The sequence below is a fragment of the Stomoxys calcitrans genome, chromosome 3 (assembly GCF_963082655.1).
Source record: "Stomoxys calcitrans chromosome 3, idStoCalc2.1, whole genome shotgun sequence".
Lineage (NCBI taxonomy): Eukaryota > Metazoa > Arthropoda > Insecta > Diptera > Muscidae > Stomoxys > Stomoxys calcitrans.
Window position 1 is genome coordinate 112669052 of NC_081554.1, and position 21108 is coordinate 112690159.

At 39.4% G+C, this 21108-nt stretch overlaps 1 protein-coding gene across 6 annotated transcripts in view; it reads right to left on the reverse strand.

Moving 5' to 3' along the window:
- LOC106094615 (trichohyalin) overlaps window positions 1-21108 on the reverse strand; it is a 100314-nt gene that overhangs the window by 48202 nt on the left and 31004 nt on the right. For all 6 annotated transcript variants that reach the window (XM_059364864.1, XM_059364865.1, XM_059364866.1 and 3 more), the window contains exons 2-3: window positions 8158-8373; window positions 8030-8097 (exon numbers count right to left, since the gene is read on the reverse strand). In XM_059364864.1, the coding sequence (XP_059220847.1) occupies window positions 8030-8097; window positions 8158-8339 (250 nt within the window). In that variant the 5' untranslated portion in view covers window positions 8340-8373. The remainder of the gene's footprint in view (window positions 1-8029; window positions 8098-8157; window positions 8374-21108) is intronic.

Consider the following 21108-nt stretch of genomic DNA (forward strand, 5'->3'; position numbering starts at 1 on the left):
ACCGTATTATGGTCAGGCAGTCCTTGGATTATCAATGTAGACTCCTAGGTCCACTCTGTCCTTTAGCTTGTATCCATCCGTGTAACATGATCTTCCGGATGGTAATACTAGGGTTCTGTCAGTCCAAGAATGTGCCGCTGGAGCCTCGCGTTCGACCTCAAGTGTCGTCTCAGGTAACCGATCGGAAACCTCTTCCCTTCCTACCAGGCTTCCTATCGTCGCCTCGATTATACCGCGATGGTATAATCCTCAATCCATTCTCCCATCGCCTTAAGTCTCATAGCCGCAGTGGCTGTCTCACATTTAATCTATATGTCAATGGGTCGGATATCTAGAATAGTATCCATTGCCCTAGTGGGCGTGGTCCTCACCTCTCCACCTATTCGCTGGACCTGCTATATTATCCTTACGTTGAACTTTTTCTCCATCCCAGTAGGCGTAAGAAAGCATTGGTCTAATCACGCTCTTGTAGAGCCAGTAGACTATCCTCGGATTCAGGCCCCATTTCGGCCCATCTACATAGCTCCAAACACCTGTGAACCTTCTCAGTACGCTCCTAAATGTGACTCTTCCAATTAGGTTTGGTATCCAAGATAACTCTTAAGTATTCGACCTTGTCAGATATCGAAATCGTTTTGTTGAGGTAACGTACTCCGTCTGATTGGCCCACCTTCGTCTTCCTGGTGAACAGGCATATTTCAGTCTTCTCTGGGTTAACATTGAGACCCTGGGTCTAGCCCAGTCACATGCATAGACCCTTTTCGGCACTTCTGCGTAGCTGGTTCGGATCCTTAGCCCTAAGAAGTATTATTACATTGTCTGCATAGCAGACGGGTTCAAGTTCCTCCTCATTAAGCATCCATAATAAGTTATTTATGGTGGTCACCCAAAGGAGTGGTGATAAAATGCCTCCTAGTGGCGTGCCCTGTGTCACTTTCTCCCTTATATTATACTAGCTGGGCAGCGCCCGCTCCGCGGCGCCTTCTTTCACTTTCTAATTATACCCACCACCATAGGATGGGGGAATACTAATCTAGTCATTCCATATTGAACACCTCGAAATATTGATCCACATATTGACCACATAAAGTATACATATTCTGGATCGTCTCGTCATTCTGAGTCAATCTGTCCGACCATGTACGTCCGTCTGTCGAAATCACGATTTGACTTCTTGAGCCCCTAGAAACCTTAATTATCATCCGAGTTGGCTAAAATATGGAACAAAAACTTGAGATATGACTTCCAGGATCCATTCCAAGTGCGATCTGAATCGGTCTCTAAAAAAGATATGGTCCCCATATAAACCGATACCCGGATTTGTCTTCTTGAGCCCATAAAAGCTTAAATTTTCATCCCATTTGGCTGAAATTTGGATCAAAGACTTGAGTTATGATTTCCAACATCCATGCCAGGTAAGATCCGAATCGGTCTATCAACAGATATAGCCCCGAAACCGATCCTTGAATTTGAATTCTTGAGTCTCTAGAAGCCTCAATTTTCATCCGATTTGGCTAAAATTTGGAACAAATACTTGAGTTACGACTTCCAACATCCATGTCAAGTGTGATGCGAATCGGTCTTTAAACAGGTATAGCCCCCATATAAACCGATTCCCGGATTTAACTTCTTAAGCCCTTAAAAGCCTCAATTTTCATCCGATTTGGCAAGAAATTTGGGACAAGGACTTGAGTTATGACTTCCAACATCCATACCAAGAATGATTCGAAACGGTCTATAAACAGATATAAACCCTATAAAAACCTATTCCCGGATTTGACTTATTAAGCCCTTCGAAGCCTGAATTTTCATCCGATTTGACTAAAATTTGGAACAAAGACTTAAATTATGACTTCCAACATCCATGTCACGTATGATCTGATTTGGTCTATAAACAGATATAGCCCCATATAAAGCGATCCACGGATTTGACTTTCTCAGCGCTTAGAAGCCTACATTTTTCTTGAATTGCCTGAAATTTGGTCCCAAACCCTATCTTATGACTAACAACATCCATGCCATGTTTTTTCCGAATCGATCAATATGGTAATATAGGCTACCTAAGTATCGATATCCCGCTATGACTTCTTGAGATCAACATAACTCAAATACAAACTCAGTAAATAAATGTAAATTTTCAGCGGGATCCATGGTGGTGGGTACCCATGATTCGTCCCGGCCGGACTTTGCACGCTTTTACTTGTTTTACCTGTTTGGACGTGCTGGTACGGCCTTTCAGATCTTTCGCTCCAACGTGGATATCACATTGGTGCTCTACTCCCAAATACCTTTCATTTGCGCCTTATATTGCTATGGTCGGTAAATACGTCCATTATGGGAGTAATTTTGGGGGTCAGGCGGACCCTCATATATCATATTCGTGCTCAAGTCTCAAAAACTTTTCATTTGAGACCCACATTGTCATTATTGGTCTATATTTCCATTTGGAGGGCTTTGGAGGTGGGACGACCCCCTAGATATCCTACCCTAAATAAGGATACAAAACTTCTGTTTTTGAGTTATTATAAACAAACCAAATTTCGCTTAATTAGCCCTACTACGAGATCTGTCGTTTTTAAAAATAGGGTAAGGGGAGGGTCCGTCCATTACAGTTTGGATGTTATACCTACTTCATTCTCTTGGTTTTGGTGGCGGATTGCCCTTTGCCCCGAAAGCGGATATCAGATTCATGCTCTACTCCCAAAAAAAATTTGAGGTAGACATTGCTATAGTCGATATACATGTGTGGTTTAGGGAGAGTTTAGAGATTAAGCGTCCCTAAAGCACTTGACCATCAAACAGATATCAGATTTGAGCCCCTGTTTGCCATAGTCCACATATATTGGCAGTTTGAGGGGTATGTAGGGTGGGGCAGCCTCCCAATCGCTTAACCCTGAAAAAATGTCGGCATCGTACTCTATTCTCGAATTTCTTTTGTTTGAGCCCCAATTGCCATTGGTTTAGCTGGAGTTTATGGGGTGAGACGACCCCCAAACAATTTGCCTCAAAATTGAATATCAAATTTGTTTACTACTATCAAATATCCATTATTTCAGCCCCTTATTGCCATAGAAGGCAAACATGGCCGGTTTGAAGGAAATTTAGGGGACGGATCCTGAAATATTATCAGCTTTGTGCCAGAACACGATTTTGTTTGAGTCCATAATTTGTTTTGTATTGGTTATTTATATACAAAATCATATTTTTTAAAACTCCCACTTGGGATACCACATTTCTAAAGATCCGCAGATCCCCCTTTGTCTATCCCAATTTGAGGGCAAAAAGTGTACTCTACTACCAAAGACCTTTTATTACTGTTCTATTCTATCCTGATCGGCCTTCATATTTTTATACCCTCCATCATAGGATGGCGGTATACTAATTTCGTCATTCTGTTTGTAACACCTCGAAAAATACATCTAAGACCCCATAAAGTATATATATTCTTGATCGTCAAGTCATTTTAAGTCGATCTAGCCATGCCCGTCCGTCTGTCTGTCGAAAGCACGCTAACTTTTGAAGGAGTAAAGCTAGCCGCTTGAAATTTTGCACAAATACTTTTTTTTAGTGTAGGTCGGTTGGGATTGTAAATGGGCCAAATCGGTCTATGTTTTGATATAGCTGCCATATAAACCGATCTTGGGTCTTGACTTCTTGAGCCACTAGAGGGCACAATTCTTTTCCGATTTTACTGAAATTTTGCACGTAGTGTTTTGGTAGCACTTCCAACAACTACGCTAAGTATGGTTTACATCGGTTCATGTTTTGATATGGCTGCCATATAAACCGATCTGGGGTCTTGACTTCATGAGCCAATAGAGCGCGCAATTCTCATCCGAATTGGCTGAAATTTTGCAGGAGGTGTTTTGTGATGATTTCTAATAACTGTGCTAAGTAAATCGGTTAGAACCTGATATACTTTTTGAGCCTCTAGAGGGCGGAATTCTCACCCGATTTTGCAGAAATTTTGTACAACGGCTTCTCTCATGACTTTCAACATACGTGTCTCATATGGTCGGAATCGATCAATAGCTTGATACAGCTCCCATATAAACCGATCTCTCGATTTTGCTTCTTGAGCCCCTACAAGGCGCATTTCTTATCCGAATGAACTGAAATATTCCACAATGACTTCTACAATGTTCAGCATTCATTTATGGTCCTAATCGGACTACAATTTGATATAGCTCCAATAGCATAACAGTTCTTATTCAATATTCTACGCAAATTTTGCCCATGAACATTCCACTAAGGAACAGGGGCAAACTTCTTACATATCAATGAGTGCAGTCCGATTCAAGTTTAAGCTCAGTGATAAGGAACCTCTTTTTTATAGCCGAGTCCGAACAGCGTGCCACAGTGCGACATCTCTATGAAGAAGAAGAGAAGTTTTACAAGGCATAGTACCTCACAAGTGTTGCCAGCATTAGGAGGGGAAAACCACCGCTGAAATTTTTTTCTGATGGTCTCGCCCGGATTCGAACCCAGGCGTTCAGCGTCATAGGCGGACATGCTAACCTCTGTGCTACGATGGCCTCCAATGTATTTTCTATGTTTGCCTAAAAAGAGATTTGTTTGCCATTTTGTACGGTTTAGAACCTAGATGTACTAATTTCAAAAAAAAAATATTGCAGTCGCCGGATATATAATCTCAAGTTGTAGCTGTGTCCAAAATAACAGAGCTCTAGCTAAATCCGTAAATAAAGTAAAAACAGGACTATAAGAACGTTTTCTTCCACTTCTGGTACGATTGGTTTCATTATATTGTTTTTTTGTGAAGGCTACAACGATTTTTGCCAAACTCCTCAATTTTAGTTGTCACCGTTTGCTGCAGATGAAGATAAACTATTTCGTATTTTTTTGCACTTTTTGGTACCAAAATGAACAAATTTTGAAAAAAATCTTTTCGCAACCAACATATATTTCCTAGTTAAACGTACTGTACTCAGTCCGTTAAAAATGTACCAACTGGTACCAATTTTGGCATCAAATGTACGTTTTCTCCCGTTTCCAGTTTAATTTTTCATAATTTTTTCTATACAAATAACTTTGCAACAGAATCATTTATCCTCCCATTTCTCACATTTTTTGTACTATTCTAGTACCTCAACGTACGAATGTCCCAAAATTAATTACGTCTTCCAACCTAGGATGCCAACTTAGGTTACCACAAATCGGAGCTCTAGTTCAATTGACAAAGATAGTTTCACATAGTACCACTTCCGGTACTGTTTTTGGGATTTTATTTCACCAAATATTATTACGAGACACTCTTAAACTTGAACCCCAACTCATTCTTCTAGCCCATTCTGCCCTCTACAAACTTTCACTCTTTCGTACTATTTGGTACTTCTAAATATCTTATCTCGCGTCCACAATCCAAATGGATTGTGGGCAAATTTTAATGGTTCTAGCTTTAGCCGTTACTGCTGGGCGTTGATCAGTCAGTTAATTAGTCAGTCAATAACTCGTCTGTTTTATACATAGAAGTATATGGGAGCTATATCTAAATCTGAACTGATTTCTATGAAATCCACCAGTAATATCGAATCATAAAAATAGGTGTTGCACAAAAATGCGTTGAGTTATAATACCCGCTACCATAGTAGCGACGTAGGGTTGTTGTTGTTGTTGTTGTTTGGGTTATAAAATTTTTAGTTGTCGCAAATTCTTGCATGAATTTATAACAAAGAGTCATGTCATTTCATTGTAACAAAAACTCAACATTTTTCACAAAAAATTCATTTGCCGAAAAATTATCCTTCTTATCCAATTTGGTTAAAATTTTGCATATGTCGTTTTGGTATGACTTCCAAAAACTGTGCCAAGTACGGTCTAAATCGGTTGATAACCTGATATAGCGTCCATATAAGCCGATCTCCCAATTTGACACTCTGAGCCACTGGAGGGCGCAATACTTACTCGATTTTTCTGAAATTTTGGAGGTGTAATTTCTATCACTTCTAACAGCCATGACATGTACGGTCCACATCGGTGAATAACTTGATGTATTTTATATATATATATATATATATATATATATATATTGAAAAAGTCACTCAAAGAACTTGACAATATATAAGATTCGGCCCGGCCGAACTTAGCACGCTTTTACTTGTTTTTGCTACATCAGGCCGGAACTCCTTTCCCGAGAATTCCAAGATTTACCGCCCATTCTACAATCCCACAATCTTGTAAATCTTTTAACATCCACTTTTCTTAGAAAAGAAAGGCTGTTATGTTTGCTGCTAACAGCTGATCCATAAAAGATTCCTAGCCACATTTTCTGTTTGGAATTTAACGAAAGGTAGCAAGAAAGAACGCTTAATTATAAGTTCATCCGACTAACCTCCGACTAATACTAACCTCCACGGGCTCCACCAAAGAATTTACATAGATTAGCTGAATTTTTATGTGGATAAGCCTGCAGAAAGCAATACGCCAATTAAGTAAAGGTTGCAAGGGCCCAAGAAGCCTTAGCGGAGATTTAAGGTCTATACACATCTACTTGTGGGCCTTTCTGGCCGGTATTTAGTGTGGGTGTTTAAGAAGTCAATTCGTGGAATTAGTATATTTGAGAAATGCATCTATTTGATGACCTATCTGGGATGTTTTCGTTTGGGTTTTAGACAAAATAAGTTTACTTCACGTACCAAATTTAATCCAAATTGAATAATAATTTAGACTTCTAGGGGATCAAAGAGCAAAATTGAATGATGGAAACTATTATTTAATATGAACCCTTATATCTCATTTGCAATCCCTAATGACTTGCCACATCCAAATATGATGCAAGCGAATGGCTTTGTTGTTTCGAAGGCAATCGTGAATTTGGCTGACGAACGAAAGAAAGAACTAGACGACGATTTACAAATTGTATGCAAATTTTGCCCATAAAGAACAGGGGCAAACTTCTCACATATCAATGAGTGCTATCGGATTCAGGTTTAAGCTCAATGATATCCCGGCGAGAACATGAGAAAAACAAAATTTTCAGCGGTGGTTGTCACCTCTTAACACTGGCAACATTTGTGAGGTACTTTGCCATGTAAAAACTTCTCCCCAAAAGGTGTCGCACTGCGGCACGCCGTTCGGACACGGCTATAAAAAGGAGGTCCCTTATCAACAATATTTTGTGGGTAGAAAAAAACTTTTGTCAAAATGATAAAATTACTACTTTCAAGGTGTGTTCCCTCTGGAATTCTGGACAGTGAAAAATATTTCCCAATTTTCCGGTAAATTAAATAGACAGCGAAAAGAAAATGCTTTAATATAATGCTCAAATAAGGAGCTCAAAATCATACTTGGCTTGCTGTTGGTCGGAGGTAGTAGGTCATTCAATCCTGCTTCCTGTGAACATCGACGGAATGTGGGTGCTTCAATCGCCCATGAAAAGTTCCACACCGACCCACTGTTTTGCCCATCCCCTATTTTGTTTCATTATAGCTCACACATAAATATTCATAGTTTCGGCACTTTTTGTCTTTGCGAAAGCTCGGTACTGCAGAAATAAATCAGTAGGATCTTCACACGGAATAAAATACTTTTTTGAAACTCGCACTCGTCTAAGAATGATTAGCCAGTTGAACGGTTGTCCATTCAACTCGCCAATTACTCGCCATTGCCACGTGAATTCATTTTTCGACCGAATAGTTCTGTGTGGAATCGAACTCCGACCAATATCTTTCCCACCTACTTAGACGACCAGAACTTTAAAACAAATATAAATAACACTGCACTTCTTACCCCATTCCGGCCCAAATTTTTTAAACACTTAAATAATACACTACATGTACATACAGGGAACAAAACCACGTATCAATATTCTTCTCCACCAATGTTCTTCTATTCGTTTAACATTCGCGTAACTAAGTACGCAAACACAACGTTCTAAGAAAGAGTCTAAGAAACATGCTTTATCAAAACTAAAGTGAGAGTAAATAAATTTTGAAAATAAGTTATGAAAACACAAAAATTTTTGTTAACTTTTAGAGGAGAGCATTTGCACATTCCGTTCGAAATATCATACCAATGTCATTGCTACCGCCATTCAATGAGGACAAATTTTGTGTAGATGTCCATGTTCGCGATGAAGGCCTGCGAAAACAAATGTATGTGCAGTACAAAAGTCAACTATTTTTGCCTTTATAAACTTACCTTGAATTAAAGCCATCTGAGAGATTTGGTGATGATGCAGCTACATCGTCAATTCCTCGCCGTCCACCGTGCTCCTTGTAGTCGCGAAAGCAACGTTTGCATCTGGTTGGGTACCTCGTCTGTGGATGGAATCCCAATGGACATAGCTGATCTCCTTTCAACGATGGATATAAATGATGCATTTAACACAATGATAAGCTTAAGATCATGTATGTCCTAAAAGAATAAACGAATAGATAGCTGTTTTTATTAAAAGAGATCTAAAAAAGACTATTGTTAGTGTAAGAGTTACGTCTGAAATACTGGATTATCGAAGAAATACAACACGTTGTAAAAATTTGTCCCTTTACGCACACATCAACCACAAATCTCCGAAACTTGTTTTTTGTATAATTAAACAAGTAAGAATGGGCTAAGGTCGACCTTTTGATACCCTACAACACATTGGATATGCAGGCTAAGTCGTCGAATTTAAAATTTGATATGTCAGTTTCGATCAAAATTCGTACACATTGTACGAATTTTGATAGTTGTGTAAATGTTTGAGTTGGTCGATGGATAAAAGTGAAAATCGGGAGATACGAATATATGGGAGCTAAATCTAAAACTGAACAAATTTCTATGAAATTCATCAGTCATCAGAAGAGTTATAAGACAAACTTTCGTGCCAAATTATGTGAAGATCGGCTAACAAGTTACTTAACTATTGAGTTTTATTCAAAACCGGACGAAAATATATATGGGAGCTATATCTAAATCTAAACTGATTTCTATTAAATTCAATAGCAATACCAGGAGTCATAAGGGAATCCTTTGTGCCAATTCTCGTATGAATCGGTTAACAAATGACCAAATACTATTCCAAATCGGACGAACATATATATGGGAGCTATATCTAAATCTGAGCCGATCTCTATGATATTCACCAATAATGTCGAGGCTTATGAGAGAACCACTCGTGCAAAATTTCGTGACGCTATAAATGTAATTTTAGTCCAAATCGGACGAACATGAGAGTTATATCCAAATCTCAACCAATTTTTTACAATTTCAATAGGCTTCGTCTCTAGGCCCAAGAAAATGCTTGTGCCAAATTTGAAGACGATCGGATGAAAATTGCGACCTGTATTTTGCACACAAATTAACTTGGACAGACAGACGGACATAGCTATATCGAATCAGAAATGATTCTGAGTTTATCGGTATACTTATCAATGGGTGTTACAAATGAATGCCATAAGTTATAATTCCCAGTGCCACAGAAGTGGTGTAGGGATTTCACTCCCGAGTCTACCAAAAATAATCTTAGTATATATTTCCAGCCCATGTTCTGCTTCTAGTATTGTTTTATAACATTTTTAATATTGTAATAATTTTTTTTAACAGTCTTGAGGCAAAAAGTTTATAAAACAAACTATTTCCTGCGATTAAGTCAAATTAATTTAAAGATATAATCTAATTTAAAGATATTATCAAGTGCGGATATCATCCACTTGCAGATATTATCTAGTCGAGCTTGGATTTCATTCAATATGTTGTGTTGTTGTTAACCAATCTGATATTGAGTTAAATACTTTAAAAGAGAGGAGCCTCTGTAGTTTTTTGTGTAAAGGTAACAATATGAATTCGGTGCACGAGGAGGTGGTTTCCCCCTTTAGAAATATTTTTTTTAACTACACAATAGCTATCGCCTCCATCTTGTTAACTACATTGTATAGTGTAATGTATTCAAGGGAAGATTCCAGCAGAGAGTCTTCAAAATATGGCTTACTCCATTTTAAGCAATGAGATACCTCGTGATAATGTAATACTGAAATAAAGTGTAGGTTGAAATAATTTGAATCTAAGTTTCCTTTTACTTTACCCGGCTGGTTTCTCAATGACATAAATATCTCCCACCATTCTTAGCTGTTACTGACTTTGTCTAATTGCTTGAAGTTATTGGTAACGTGTTCCAAATTTCTTCATTTCGCATAATTATGGTTTTTACGATCGCAGTTGGGTGGTATTGATCTAGGCAGCGTTTACTATCAACAACGGGGCGCCACGTGCCACACAAACAACGAAACCTTTACTCATTTACGGGAAAAGTTTCCGGGTTATCTCTGGAAGATGTGATTACAATTAACCACCGAGATCTTATGATTTAACACTTTACGACTTCTTCCAATGGGGCCACGTGAAAAATAAGGTGTTCTCCAACAGCCCAGCGCAGATTCAAGAACTCAAAGGTAGAGTTCGTGAGGCTATCGATGACAAAGGGTAGCCCCTTTTCGTTTGGTTTATGGAAAACTTTGTGACAAAGATATGGTTATATCGTGGTGGCCATTTGACTGATGTTCTTTTTCATTATTAACGGCAGACCTACCTCTTTACTAATACCATTTACCGACCATTTACCTTAAAAATTGAATATTTCTTTGAATATCAAAATAACGCCACTAATTGCAAAACCCTACACGAGGTCAGACTGTCTCACAGTGGAATAGAAACGAAAAAACTAGTAAAAAATATGCCATTTGAGAAAGGATGGAGATAACTTTTTGTAATGGTTAAAGCTGATGTGTTATCAAGATCACGTGCAAAATCAAGTCCCTAGGTAGACCGGGCGCCTCTTGGCAGGGCCCTAAAGTTAGTCCCCTCTGCTCTTCGAAAAATTGTTCGGGATGCCAAACTGGCATTTGTTGTCCGATTTTTAAAAATCTATTTTTTGCTGGATAGTGCTTAAAAATCCCTACAAGTACTCAATATCTCCACTGGTTTCGGGGATATACGAGTATTAATTTTTGTGTTGAAATTTGGCCGAGTTTGGGTCCGTATTTTGCAATTTACAAAGACATTTGTGATTCGATTTTCATTTTGATGCATGATTTGGATTAGTGACAAAATTAACAATGAATTTGATGCAGTATGCGTAAAAATCCGATATTTTACTTAAAAGTTATACAGTTTTAAAGTAAAAAAAATATATGAAAAAGTCAATTTTTTGCACATTTGGATCAAAAAATATTTTAATTAGTTAGTCTTTATTGAAAAAATTTGCTTTAATAACTTAACTTTTTCTTCTTTTGTAAAGGGGACATATTCTGCATGCGTTTTAAGTGAAGTTTGAACAAGATATATTAGATGAAACGGAAGGAATATACAATTCGAAATTAGCAATTTTTTATTAAAAATTGTAAAAACCCCTTCAGTTCCCAAAATGCAAAGCACAGATCCCCCATTAGGGCCTACAAACAATATTTGTAGGCTACACGGCAAATTTAATAGTAATGCGAAATCACCCTACGGAAAATGGGACAGATCCCAAACCTGTCACGGGATAGGTCCTCTGGTGATAGGGACCGGCCCAAGTTTTCGTCCCCTTACATTGAAAAAACCTATAACTTTTATAAGGGTTTTGTCGCTCGAGGTGACGATTTGCCACCATTCCAACACCGTAGGATGAGTAATACTTTGCAAGTATGAGTATACTTTGCAAGTATTTTTAAAGGAGATAACATTAATAAGCAAATATATTTAATGGATAAGCAATTTTTAACAATAATGAAGCGACTTATTAAACAATAATTAAGAATCATAAGTTATGATTTTTGTTTTTTTTCGCTTTGGAGACGAGCTCAATGATCGAAGATTGCAAATGGAAAAATAAAGCCAAAGGTAGCAACACACACCAACCACTATGGGACGCGTTTCGTCTTTGGTTAGAAGGCTTTTCAAACATATTAGGTGTGATGGCTTCAAGGGCCGTGCGTTGGTATGTTGTATTTGAATCGTAATAGTTGCGAAAACGCATCTATGATAAAATTACCACATTAACCACGCTCGACAACCCTGTCCATTAGCTGTACTTTTTTTTTTTGTGTAGTGACAGACTTTTTTTCTGTGGCACATGACTTTGTGCATCTGCTGGAAGTTGTATTTATGGCTTCGAACGCTAGGCAACGACAACGGCTCTTGCTGCTGCTCCCGGCCGGGCTGTGCTAAATTTTTTTCAATTTTCAAGTTTTTTGCCTGTTAGGGCGAAGATCATTAAATTTTATAATTTTTGTTTGTTTCTCTTTCGAGACGAGCTCAATGATCGGAGATTGAAATGGAAAATAAAGGCCAAAGATAGCAACACACTCCAACCACTATGGGACGTGTTTCGTCTATGATTAAAAGACTTTTCAACCATATTAGGATTTGGGGCAATTGACTACACATTTCCCGTAGGTCATCTTTACCCGAAAAGGGGAATAATCCCCTAAAGGATTTATATATGAAAAATTAGGGCAGAAACTATTTTTGGTTTTTAAGACTTTTATCTGCAAAATTCTAAATGAATTATCAAGATATCACTATTTTTATACCCTCCACCATAAGATGGGGGGTATACTAATTTCGTCATTCTGATTGTAACTACTCGAAATATTCGTCTGAGACCCCATAAAGTATATATATTCTTGATCGTCGTGAAATTTTATGTCGATCTAGCCATGTCCGTCCGTCCGTCCGTCTGTCTGTCGAAAGCACGCTAACTTCCGAAGGAGTAAAGCTAGCCGCTTGAAATTTTGCACAAATACTTCTTATTAGTGTAGGTCGGTTGGTATTGTAAATGGGCCATATCGGTCCATGTTTTGATATAGCTGCCATATAAACCGATCTTGGGTCTTGACTTCTTGGGCCTCTAGAGGGCGCAATTCTTATCCGATTGGAATGAAATTTTGCACGACGTGTTTCGTTATGATATCCAACAACTGTACCAGGTATGGTTCAAATCGGTTCATAACCTGATATAGCTGTCATATAAACAGATCTGGGGACTTGACTTCTTGAGCTTTTAGAGGGCGCAATTCCTATCCGATTTGGCTGAAATTTCGCAAGACGTTTTTTATTGTTACTTTCAACAACTATGTCAAATAAAGTACAAGTCGGTTCACAACCTGATTTAGCTGCCATATAAACCGATCTGGGATCTTGACTTCTTGAGCCTCTAGAGATCGCAATTATTATCCGATTTGCCTGAAATTTTGTACGACGTATTCTCTCATGACCATTAACATACGTGTTTATTATGGTCTGAATAGGTCTATAGCCCGATACAGCTCCCATATAAATCGGTCTCTCTATTTTACTTCTTGAGCCCACAAAGAGCGCAATTCTTATTCGAATTGGCTGACATTTTACACAGGTCTCCAACATAAATATAATTTAATTGTGGTCCAAACCGGACAATATCTTAATATCGCTCTAATAGCAGAGCAAATCTTTTCTTATATCCTTTTTTTTTGCCTAAGAAGAGATGCCGGGAAAAGAACTCGACAAATGCGATCCATGGTGGAGGGTATATAAGATTCGGCCCGGCCGAACTTAGCACGCTTTGACTTGTTTCCATTCTCAATCCACTGTGTGTCTGTTTCAAGTTCGCTTTCTTCCGAAAGATCAAAGATAGGCCCTTGGAATTTAGCATAAAAACTTCTTATAAATATTAAGATTGTAAGTAGGCCCAATTGGTTCATGGTTAGATATAGCTCTCATATGATTTGAGTTCTAATCCTCTAGAGGCGCAGTTTTCGTCCGATTTTGCTGAAAATTTTCATATTATGGTTACCAACATCCTTGACAATTATGATCCATACACTCCTTGTTAAGATATCTCCTCTATATAAACCTGTCTCCCAATATGACTTGAGCCACTAATGGAGCAATTAAATACCGATATGGTTGAAATTGTATACATTGTGTTTTGTTATCCATGTAATTAATGCCAATATGATCTACATTGGTGCGGAGCTGCAACGGCTGGTGAGGAAAGCAAAACAGACAAGAAATGAGGTACTCATAGGGTGCTATGCGAACTCTCACCACATTTCGTGTGGTAGAACCAACATTAATAAGCGAGCCAAGCCTCAGAATTCTTGAATACTAACGACCTAATAACACTTAATATTGCTAACCCCGTTACCTTTGTTAATAGGATTAGGGAAAAGGTTTTAGATGTGACAATATGTCCGGAAAATCAAATCGATGTGGTTCAGGAGTGGAGCAATCCTTCGCAGACAATACCAAAATTAGGTTAAGAATACCACAGCCAGGGCCACATCCGATAAGCGCCCCATGCCACTATAGGCATATACAACAAGCCAGTAATCGGCTTGTTGCGCGCTCTAAATACAAACAAAGTAATCTCGAAAAGAAAATCTATGTAAGGAATCCCGTGCTACTTACAAAATCCTTAATTTTATTCAATGCCACTCTCCTAAGTTGGTTCATGTATGGTATAGTGTCCCCACCTAAGTTCCGGTATCTGTTAAACACGAAAGCCGGGCAATGGTAAAAGAGATGCTCTAATGTCTCATCATCTTCCCTGCATGCCATACACATGCTATCACTTGCCGCGCCGATTTTATATAAGTGAGCTCGTAGTCCAATGTGTCCCGTCATGTACCAATATCTTCTTACTTCCTTTCAGTAATAGCCTCGTCTTCTCCGTAATAAGTAGAAAACCAACTGGCCAAAATTCGGAAGACTACTCAGAAAAAGACTTGAGCAAGATAATTTAGATTTTCCAAGCATAGAAGACATTGGATAAAATGTCAACAGGATTACGACTGCACTAGTGGTGCCTTTCGAATATAATTGTCCTCTTCGAGAAAGGAAATCAACTCAAGAAAAACCCTGGACGACCGGGGAGATTCGCAACATTGGGAAAGAGGACCGCAGACATTATAACAGAGCTCGTCGCAAAAAAGCTGATGTTTACTGGGATGTGTACTACACATGGCTCAAGGAATACAATAAGACTTCCAGAGCGGCAAAACGAGCCTGCTGGAAGTTTTTCTGCGAGCAAGTTATGCGACACTAAAAGCCTATTGAAATATAAGCCTTACGGCCTTTCTACTCGAAATTATGGAACGTATTTTGGATACCATGATAAACAGTAGGATATCCAGTGAGCTGCTCAAATACAAACAGCATGCATTTGTCTAGGGAAGGTCGGTGGAGACAGCCCTTCACCAAGTTGTGCATAAAATGCGATGTCAAAACGTACACACTGCCATTGACATCGAGGGGGCTTTTAACAATGTACGGCCCGACACATTGATCCAATGCTTAGACCAGTACCGGGTGGACCGGGTCCTTATAGATTGGATAAACCATACACTAATATAAATATAAGGGAGAAAGTGTCACAGGGCACGCCACAGAGGGCCATTTTATCACCACTACATTGGGTGACCACCATAAATAACCCATTACGAATGCTGACTGAGGAGGGATTTGAACCCGTCTGCTATGCAGACGATGTTATAATACTTCTTAGGGGTACGGATCCGAACCAGCTATGCAGAAGGGCCGAAAGGGTCTTGCATATGGCATACGACTGGCCTAGACCCAGGGGTCTTAATGTTAACCCAGAGAAGACTGAAATATGCCTGTTCACTAGGAAGACGTAAGTGGGCCAATTAGACGAACCACGTTTCCTCAACCAAACTTGATATTGATATATTCTTGGCATAGGGGGAGAGGTGAGGACCACGATCACTAGGGCACCGGACAGCATTTTAGGTATCCGACCCATAGACATACAGATTAAATGTGAGGCAGCCACTGCGGCTATTAGATTTAAAGCGATGGGAGAATGGGTTGAAGATGGGGACAGCTGATACCATCTAGGTATAATCGAGGCAACGATACGAAACCTGGAAGAAATGGAAGAGGTTTTCGATCGGATACCAGAGACGACACTTGAGATCGAATGTGAAGTACTCAACAACGTGGCGCCAGAAGAGGTTGTAACTGGTATGCACTGGGAAATTGTATCTGAGCCGAAAATCCTTTGGGTGATAAGAAGATGCTTCACTGGTTGAACTACAAGCTGTGTCTGATAGACTGGTTTCTTGGCTTAGGGTGTTATACTCTGCTTGTATCAGAATATCATATATATCTGTGGGATGGAGGGACACGAATGTCATTTTCATTCCGTTATCAGGAAAACGTAACCACACGAAAGATTTTCGTCCTATTAGTCTGTCATACTTTTGCTGAAGACTCTTGAGAGTTTGATAGAAACATATCTTAGGGCAAAGATCCCTGGAGATCGCCTGTCGCGCGGCAGCATGCATATAGTAAAGACAAATCCACTGAAACAGCCCTTCACGACCTAGTCGGCTACATAGAGGGTTCTATCACTGTCAAGGAATATACAATGGTAGCATTTCTTGACATTGAAGGTGCTTTTAATAATAAAACCGATGTCAATTATGAAGGAGTTGGAGTTTATAGGCATAAACTCTACCGTAAGAAAGTTTCTTAATAACTTACCTACTAAAAGTTGCATTACGGTAGGTTTGGGATCTGTGAATCTAAAAAGATGGGTCAGCAGAGGAACCCCTCGAGGAGGTTTACTGTCTCCTCTACTTTGGAATATAACCATTAACAATATATTATTATCTCTGGAAGAAAAACGTGTAAAAGTGGTCGCGTATGCTGATGACGTGACAATTGCTGTTAGAGGAAAGTTTACCAGCACTCTTAAAGATATACTTCAGAAATAAGGAAATACTTCATAAGGACCTGTCTCCTTGGGAGAAGAGAATATTCCATTTATAGAAAGCGCAAAATACATGGGTGTCTTGCTAGACAGGAAATTGACCTTCAAATCCAACATTTCACAATAGACAAGAAAGGCAACTCTTGCCCTATACACCTGCAAGAAAGCCATTGGCAAAAGGTGGGGGTTTAGACCGCGTGTCATGCATTGAGTATATACTGCAGTTGTCAGCCCAATAACGCTGTATGGTGTTGTGGTCTAGTGGACGGCGATTCAAAAATCCACCTACTGATCAATACATAAGCGGATCCAAAGGAGCGCTTGTTTGTGCATCACAAACGCACTGAGGACGACACCATCTGATGCATTGAATTTAATGCTACATCTAATGCCTCTGGACATTGTGGCTAGACAAATTGCAGCGACCACTGCTGTGAGGCGAAGGGAGCTTTCTCTTTGGTCATGTGGCGACTATGGACACCTTGTTATCCTCAATACAATATACGGTGGTCCAAGCATCGGATATTGTACCGTTTTTGATAAAAGTTCTGTACCACTATTCCTGATAGAACCGATTGGAACTACGATATCCCTGGTAACTAAAGCAACATAGACTCCTAAACTGATGGTTCCAAACTAAACGACCAGGTGGGCTTTGGGATGTGCTTTAAAGATCTAGAACTGGTTATATCGAAAAGGTTACCCGACCACTGCAGTGTGTATCAAGTGGAGATCTTTGAAATTAAGGAAGTGGTGGTATGGCTAAGATATAATGTCATAATGACAACTGGAATAAATATCTTCTCAGCCAGCCATTAAATCCATGGAGAACGTATTTCTGAACACAAAAACCGCCCTCGACTGTCGCAGATCTCTCAACAAGATGGCTGAACAGTTCAAAATTCACCTGTTCTGTGTACCGGACCACAGAGATATCCCAGGGAATTGTACAGCGGACGAGCTTGCGAGACTAGGAGCTATCCTACACATTCCAGGGATACTGAAATGTGTGGGTATGCACGCAGTGGTATTCAGTGTGTTTGTCCCGCCCAGCAGTCAGAAAATGTTCCACTTTAGGTTCGCATTTCTTTGAGAACCTGTCTGATTAGCAGGTGTGAGCATTCGCAAGCTGGGCTTTTTATAGCGATATAGATGGTTCAACGGTAGAAACTAGAAGGCATCTTCCTTCTTCTGTTCCTGTGGTATCCCAATGGATGAAAACGTCAAAGTGAGTGTGATAACAGACTGCCATACAACATTAATTTGGATTTGGTACTATAAAGAAACATCAAAAAAGATAATTTTATGTTAGGAATTCCGTGCTACTTACAAAATACTTAATTGTTTTCCATACCATTCCTCTAAGTTGGTTCATGTCTGGTATTGTATTCTCACCTAAGTACCGGTCGGTCTAAGCGCAGCTATATCCAAATATGGTGCGATCTGAATCGCACTTCACAGAAATGAATAGGGGTCTACCAGAAATCACTGTGCCACGTTTCATCGAAATCGGATGAAAAATTACCAAATTATTGCCTCAAGACTTAAAGTCTGGAGATCGGTCTATATAGCGGCTATATATAACTAAAATCCAGAAGGTCAGGTTTATATACAAAGAATACGAAATCATCAAAAATTGGTTGGAAAACTTTTTTATACCCAAGATATCTGCAAAATTATAAATATCCAAAAGAGGTATTTATTGGGTGTTTACCCAAGCGTTGGGTATTTAGCCGGTAGAAACCCATCTCTAGCAATGTAAACTTTGTTTTTATTTTAGCATCGTATATATGGGATGGGTATTTTAAGGTCCCATTAGTACTGCATTTCAACAAGTCTGTATCAACACACCACCGATGAAACAATTTTTTGGAAAAACCCCGGGAGTATTTTGTGCCTAAGTAGTGGGCATAGATCCAAACATAAACCTCAAATTTGTTCCAGGAACTTAACATGTGTGGACTAGTTGCATCGAAATCGAGGACGAAATCGAAATTTTAAATCTTACATTAAATATTTTCAATGCTTTCAATTAATTTTTCAATTGATCAAATTTAAAAATTAGTAAGGTTAGGTTTAAGTGGAAGGCTGCCATCAGACTCATTTAGACGTTATACAGGAACAGGAGAAGGAAGATGCCTTCTAGTTTCTACTGTTTCTCACAACTCCGGCAAAAGTCGTTACTGGCAACCTTCAGTCTGTCAGCATGTTTACCGATCAGACAGTGACCTGTCATGTCATGAAATAACTTTTTCACTTTTGCGATTTCAGTTTCATATAATACAAGTAAAAGCGTGCTAAGTTCGGCCGGACCGAATCTTATATACCCTCCACCAGGGATCGCATTTGTCAAGTTCTTTTCCCGGCATCTCTTCTTAGGCAAAAAAGGATATAAGAAAAGATTTGCTCTGCTATTAGAGCGATATCAAGATATGGTCCGGTTTGGGCCACAATTAAATTATATGTTGGAGACCTGTGTAAAATGTCAGCCAATTCGAATAAGAATTGCGCCCTTTGGGGGCTCAAGAAGTAAAACAGAGAGATCGATTTATGTAGGAGCTGTATGGGGCTATAGACCGATTCAGGTCATAATAAACACGTATGTTGATGGTCAAAATTTCAGGCAAATCGGATAATAATTGCGACCTCTAGAGGCTCAAGAAGTCAAGATCCCAGATCGGTTTATATGGCAGCTATGTCAAAACATGGACCTTATTTGACACAGTTGTTGAAAGTAAGAATAAAATAGGTCATGCAAACTTTCAACCAAATCGGATAGGAATTGCGCCCTCTAGAGGCTCAAGAAGTCGAGACCCAAGATCGGTTTATATGCCAGCTATATCAGGTTATGGACCGATTTGAACCATACTTGGCACAGTTGTTGGATATCATAACAAAGCACGTCGTGCAAAATTTCATTCCAATCGGATAAGAATTGCGCACTTAGAGGCTCAAGAAGTCAAGACCCAAGATCGGTTCATATGGCACAAAACATGGACCGATATGGCCCATTTACAATTTCAACCGACCTACACTAATAAGAAGTATTTGTGCAAAATTTCAAGCGACTAGCTCTTCTCCTTCGGAAGTTTGCGTGCTTTCGACAGACAGACGGACGGACGGACAGACGGACATGGCTAGATCGACATAAAATGTCACGACGATCAAGAATATATATACTTTATGGGGTCCCAGACGAATATTTCGTGTAGTTACAAACAGAATGACGAAATTAGTACACCCCCCATCCTATGGTGGAAGGTATAAAAAGAAATTGGGGTTTAAAAACTTTTTCCGGTTTTGCGGTATTTTAAGTTGAGCGACTTTTCACGAATTTAATTGCATTGAATAATAGCTGCATTGAATAATAGCAAAAATTAATGGATTTTTCTACCAAGTTTCACTTAAGCAGGATTTTTCACTAAAGCGATTTACAGTTAAGTGGCTTTGACTGTACCTTGACAGCGAGAGAACCCTCTATATAGGCGACTAGGTCGTAAAAGGCTGTTTCAGTGGACTTGCCCTTACAACATATGTACATGCTAGCAAGATAGCTTGTAATTCAACCATAGTAAACTTCAGAATTTGCTCCACCGTTGTGTTAGCCTAGTTTTCTGAGTCTGCCAGGTGTTATCCCCATAAGATTTGTTCGATCTTGTCATGATGAGTTTCCTTACTCATCAAGAGGTAGTTGAGATGTGTGACAGAAAACTTTTTTTCCCATTTTCTTTCCAAAAGTCTTCTCTTTCACTTTATTTCTTCTAACAAACCCCTCATAAATTAGGCAGCAGACATTTTCGGCAAATAATTCTCCCTCAGGACACTGGACATCTGCAGTGCGGACGATTCCTCCCTAGATTCTTCACTAGCTGTTGCTGTTGAAGTACCTTTTGAGTTTCGTCCTTCCCCGCCTGTCCACTCCTTGAGCACAATCCAACCGGATGACCCACCCACACAGGGCTTGTCGAGTCCGTTTCGTAGCCTTCGCCTCCCTTTTTTGAATGTGACAGGGGGGTTTTGTGTCGCCTGTAATCCGCCAAACTTTAGAGATTTGATGGATAGTTCCTCAGACAAGTGTTAAGCAACAACTGCTGAGTCGTCCTCTCACTCCTCAACCCCAATGCTTCTATATACCATCAGTTAGATTAAGATGTTCTTTTTTCAGGTAACTTTTTTAGTATTTAGAGCGCACAACAAGCCGATTACTGGCTTAGGTGTATGTCCATAGTGGCTTGAGGCGGATTAGTATCCAATATCCGCACCAAACCTTTGTGAAAGCCTGTGCAGCGAATTTCCGAGCCCAATTAAAGAAATCTCTCTCCTTATCGATGAGAGTTTTAGGATCTTTCGCACCAAGCCTCCCTATAGACCTGAAAGCTATGCGCCCTATATTATTCCAACCTCGTAAAGAGCGT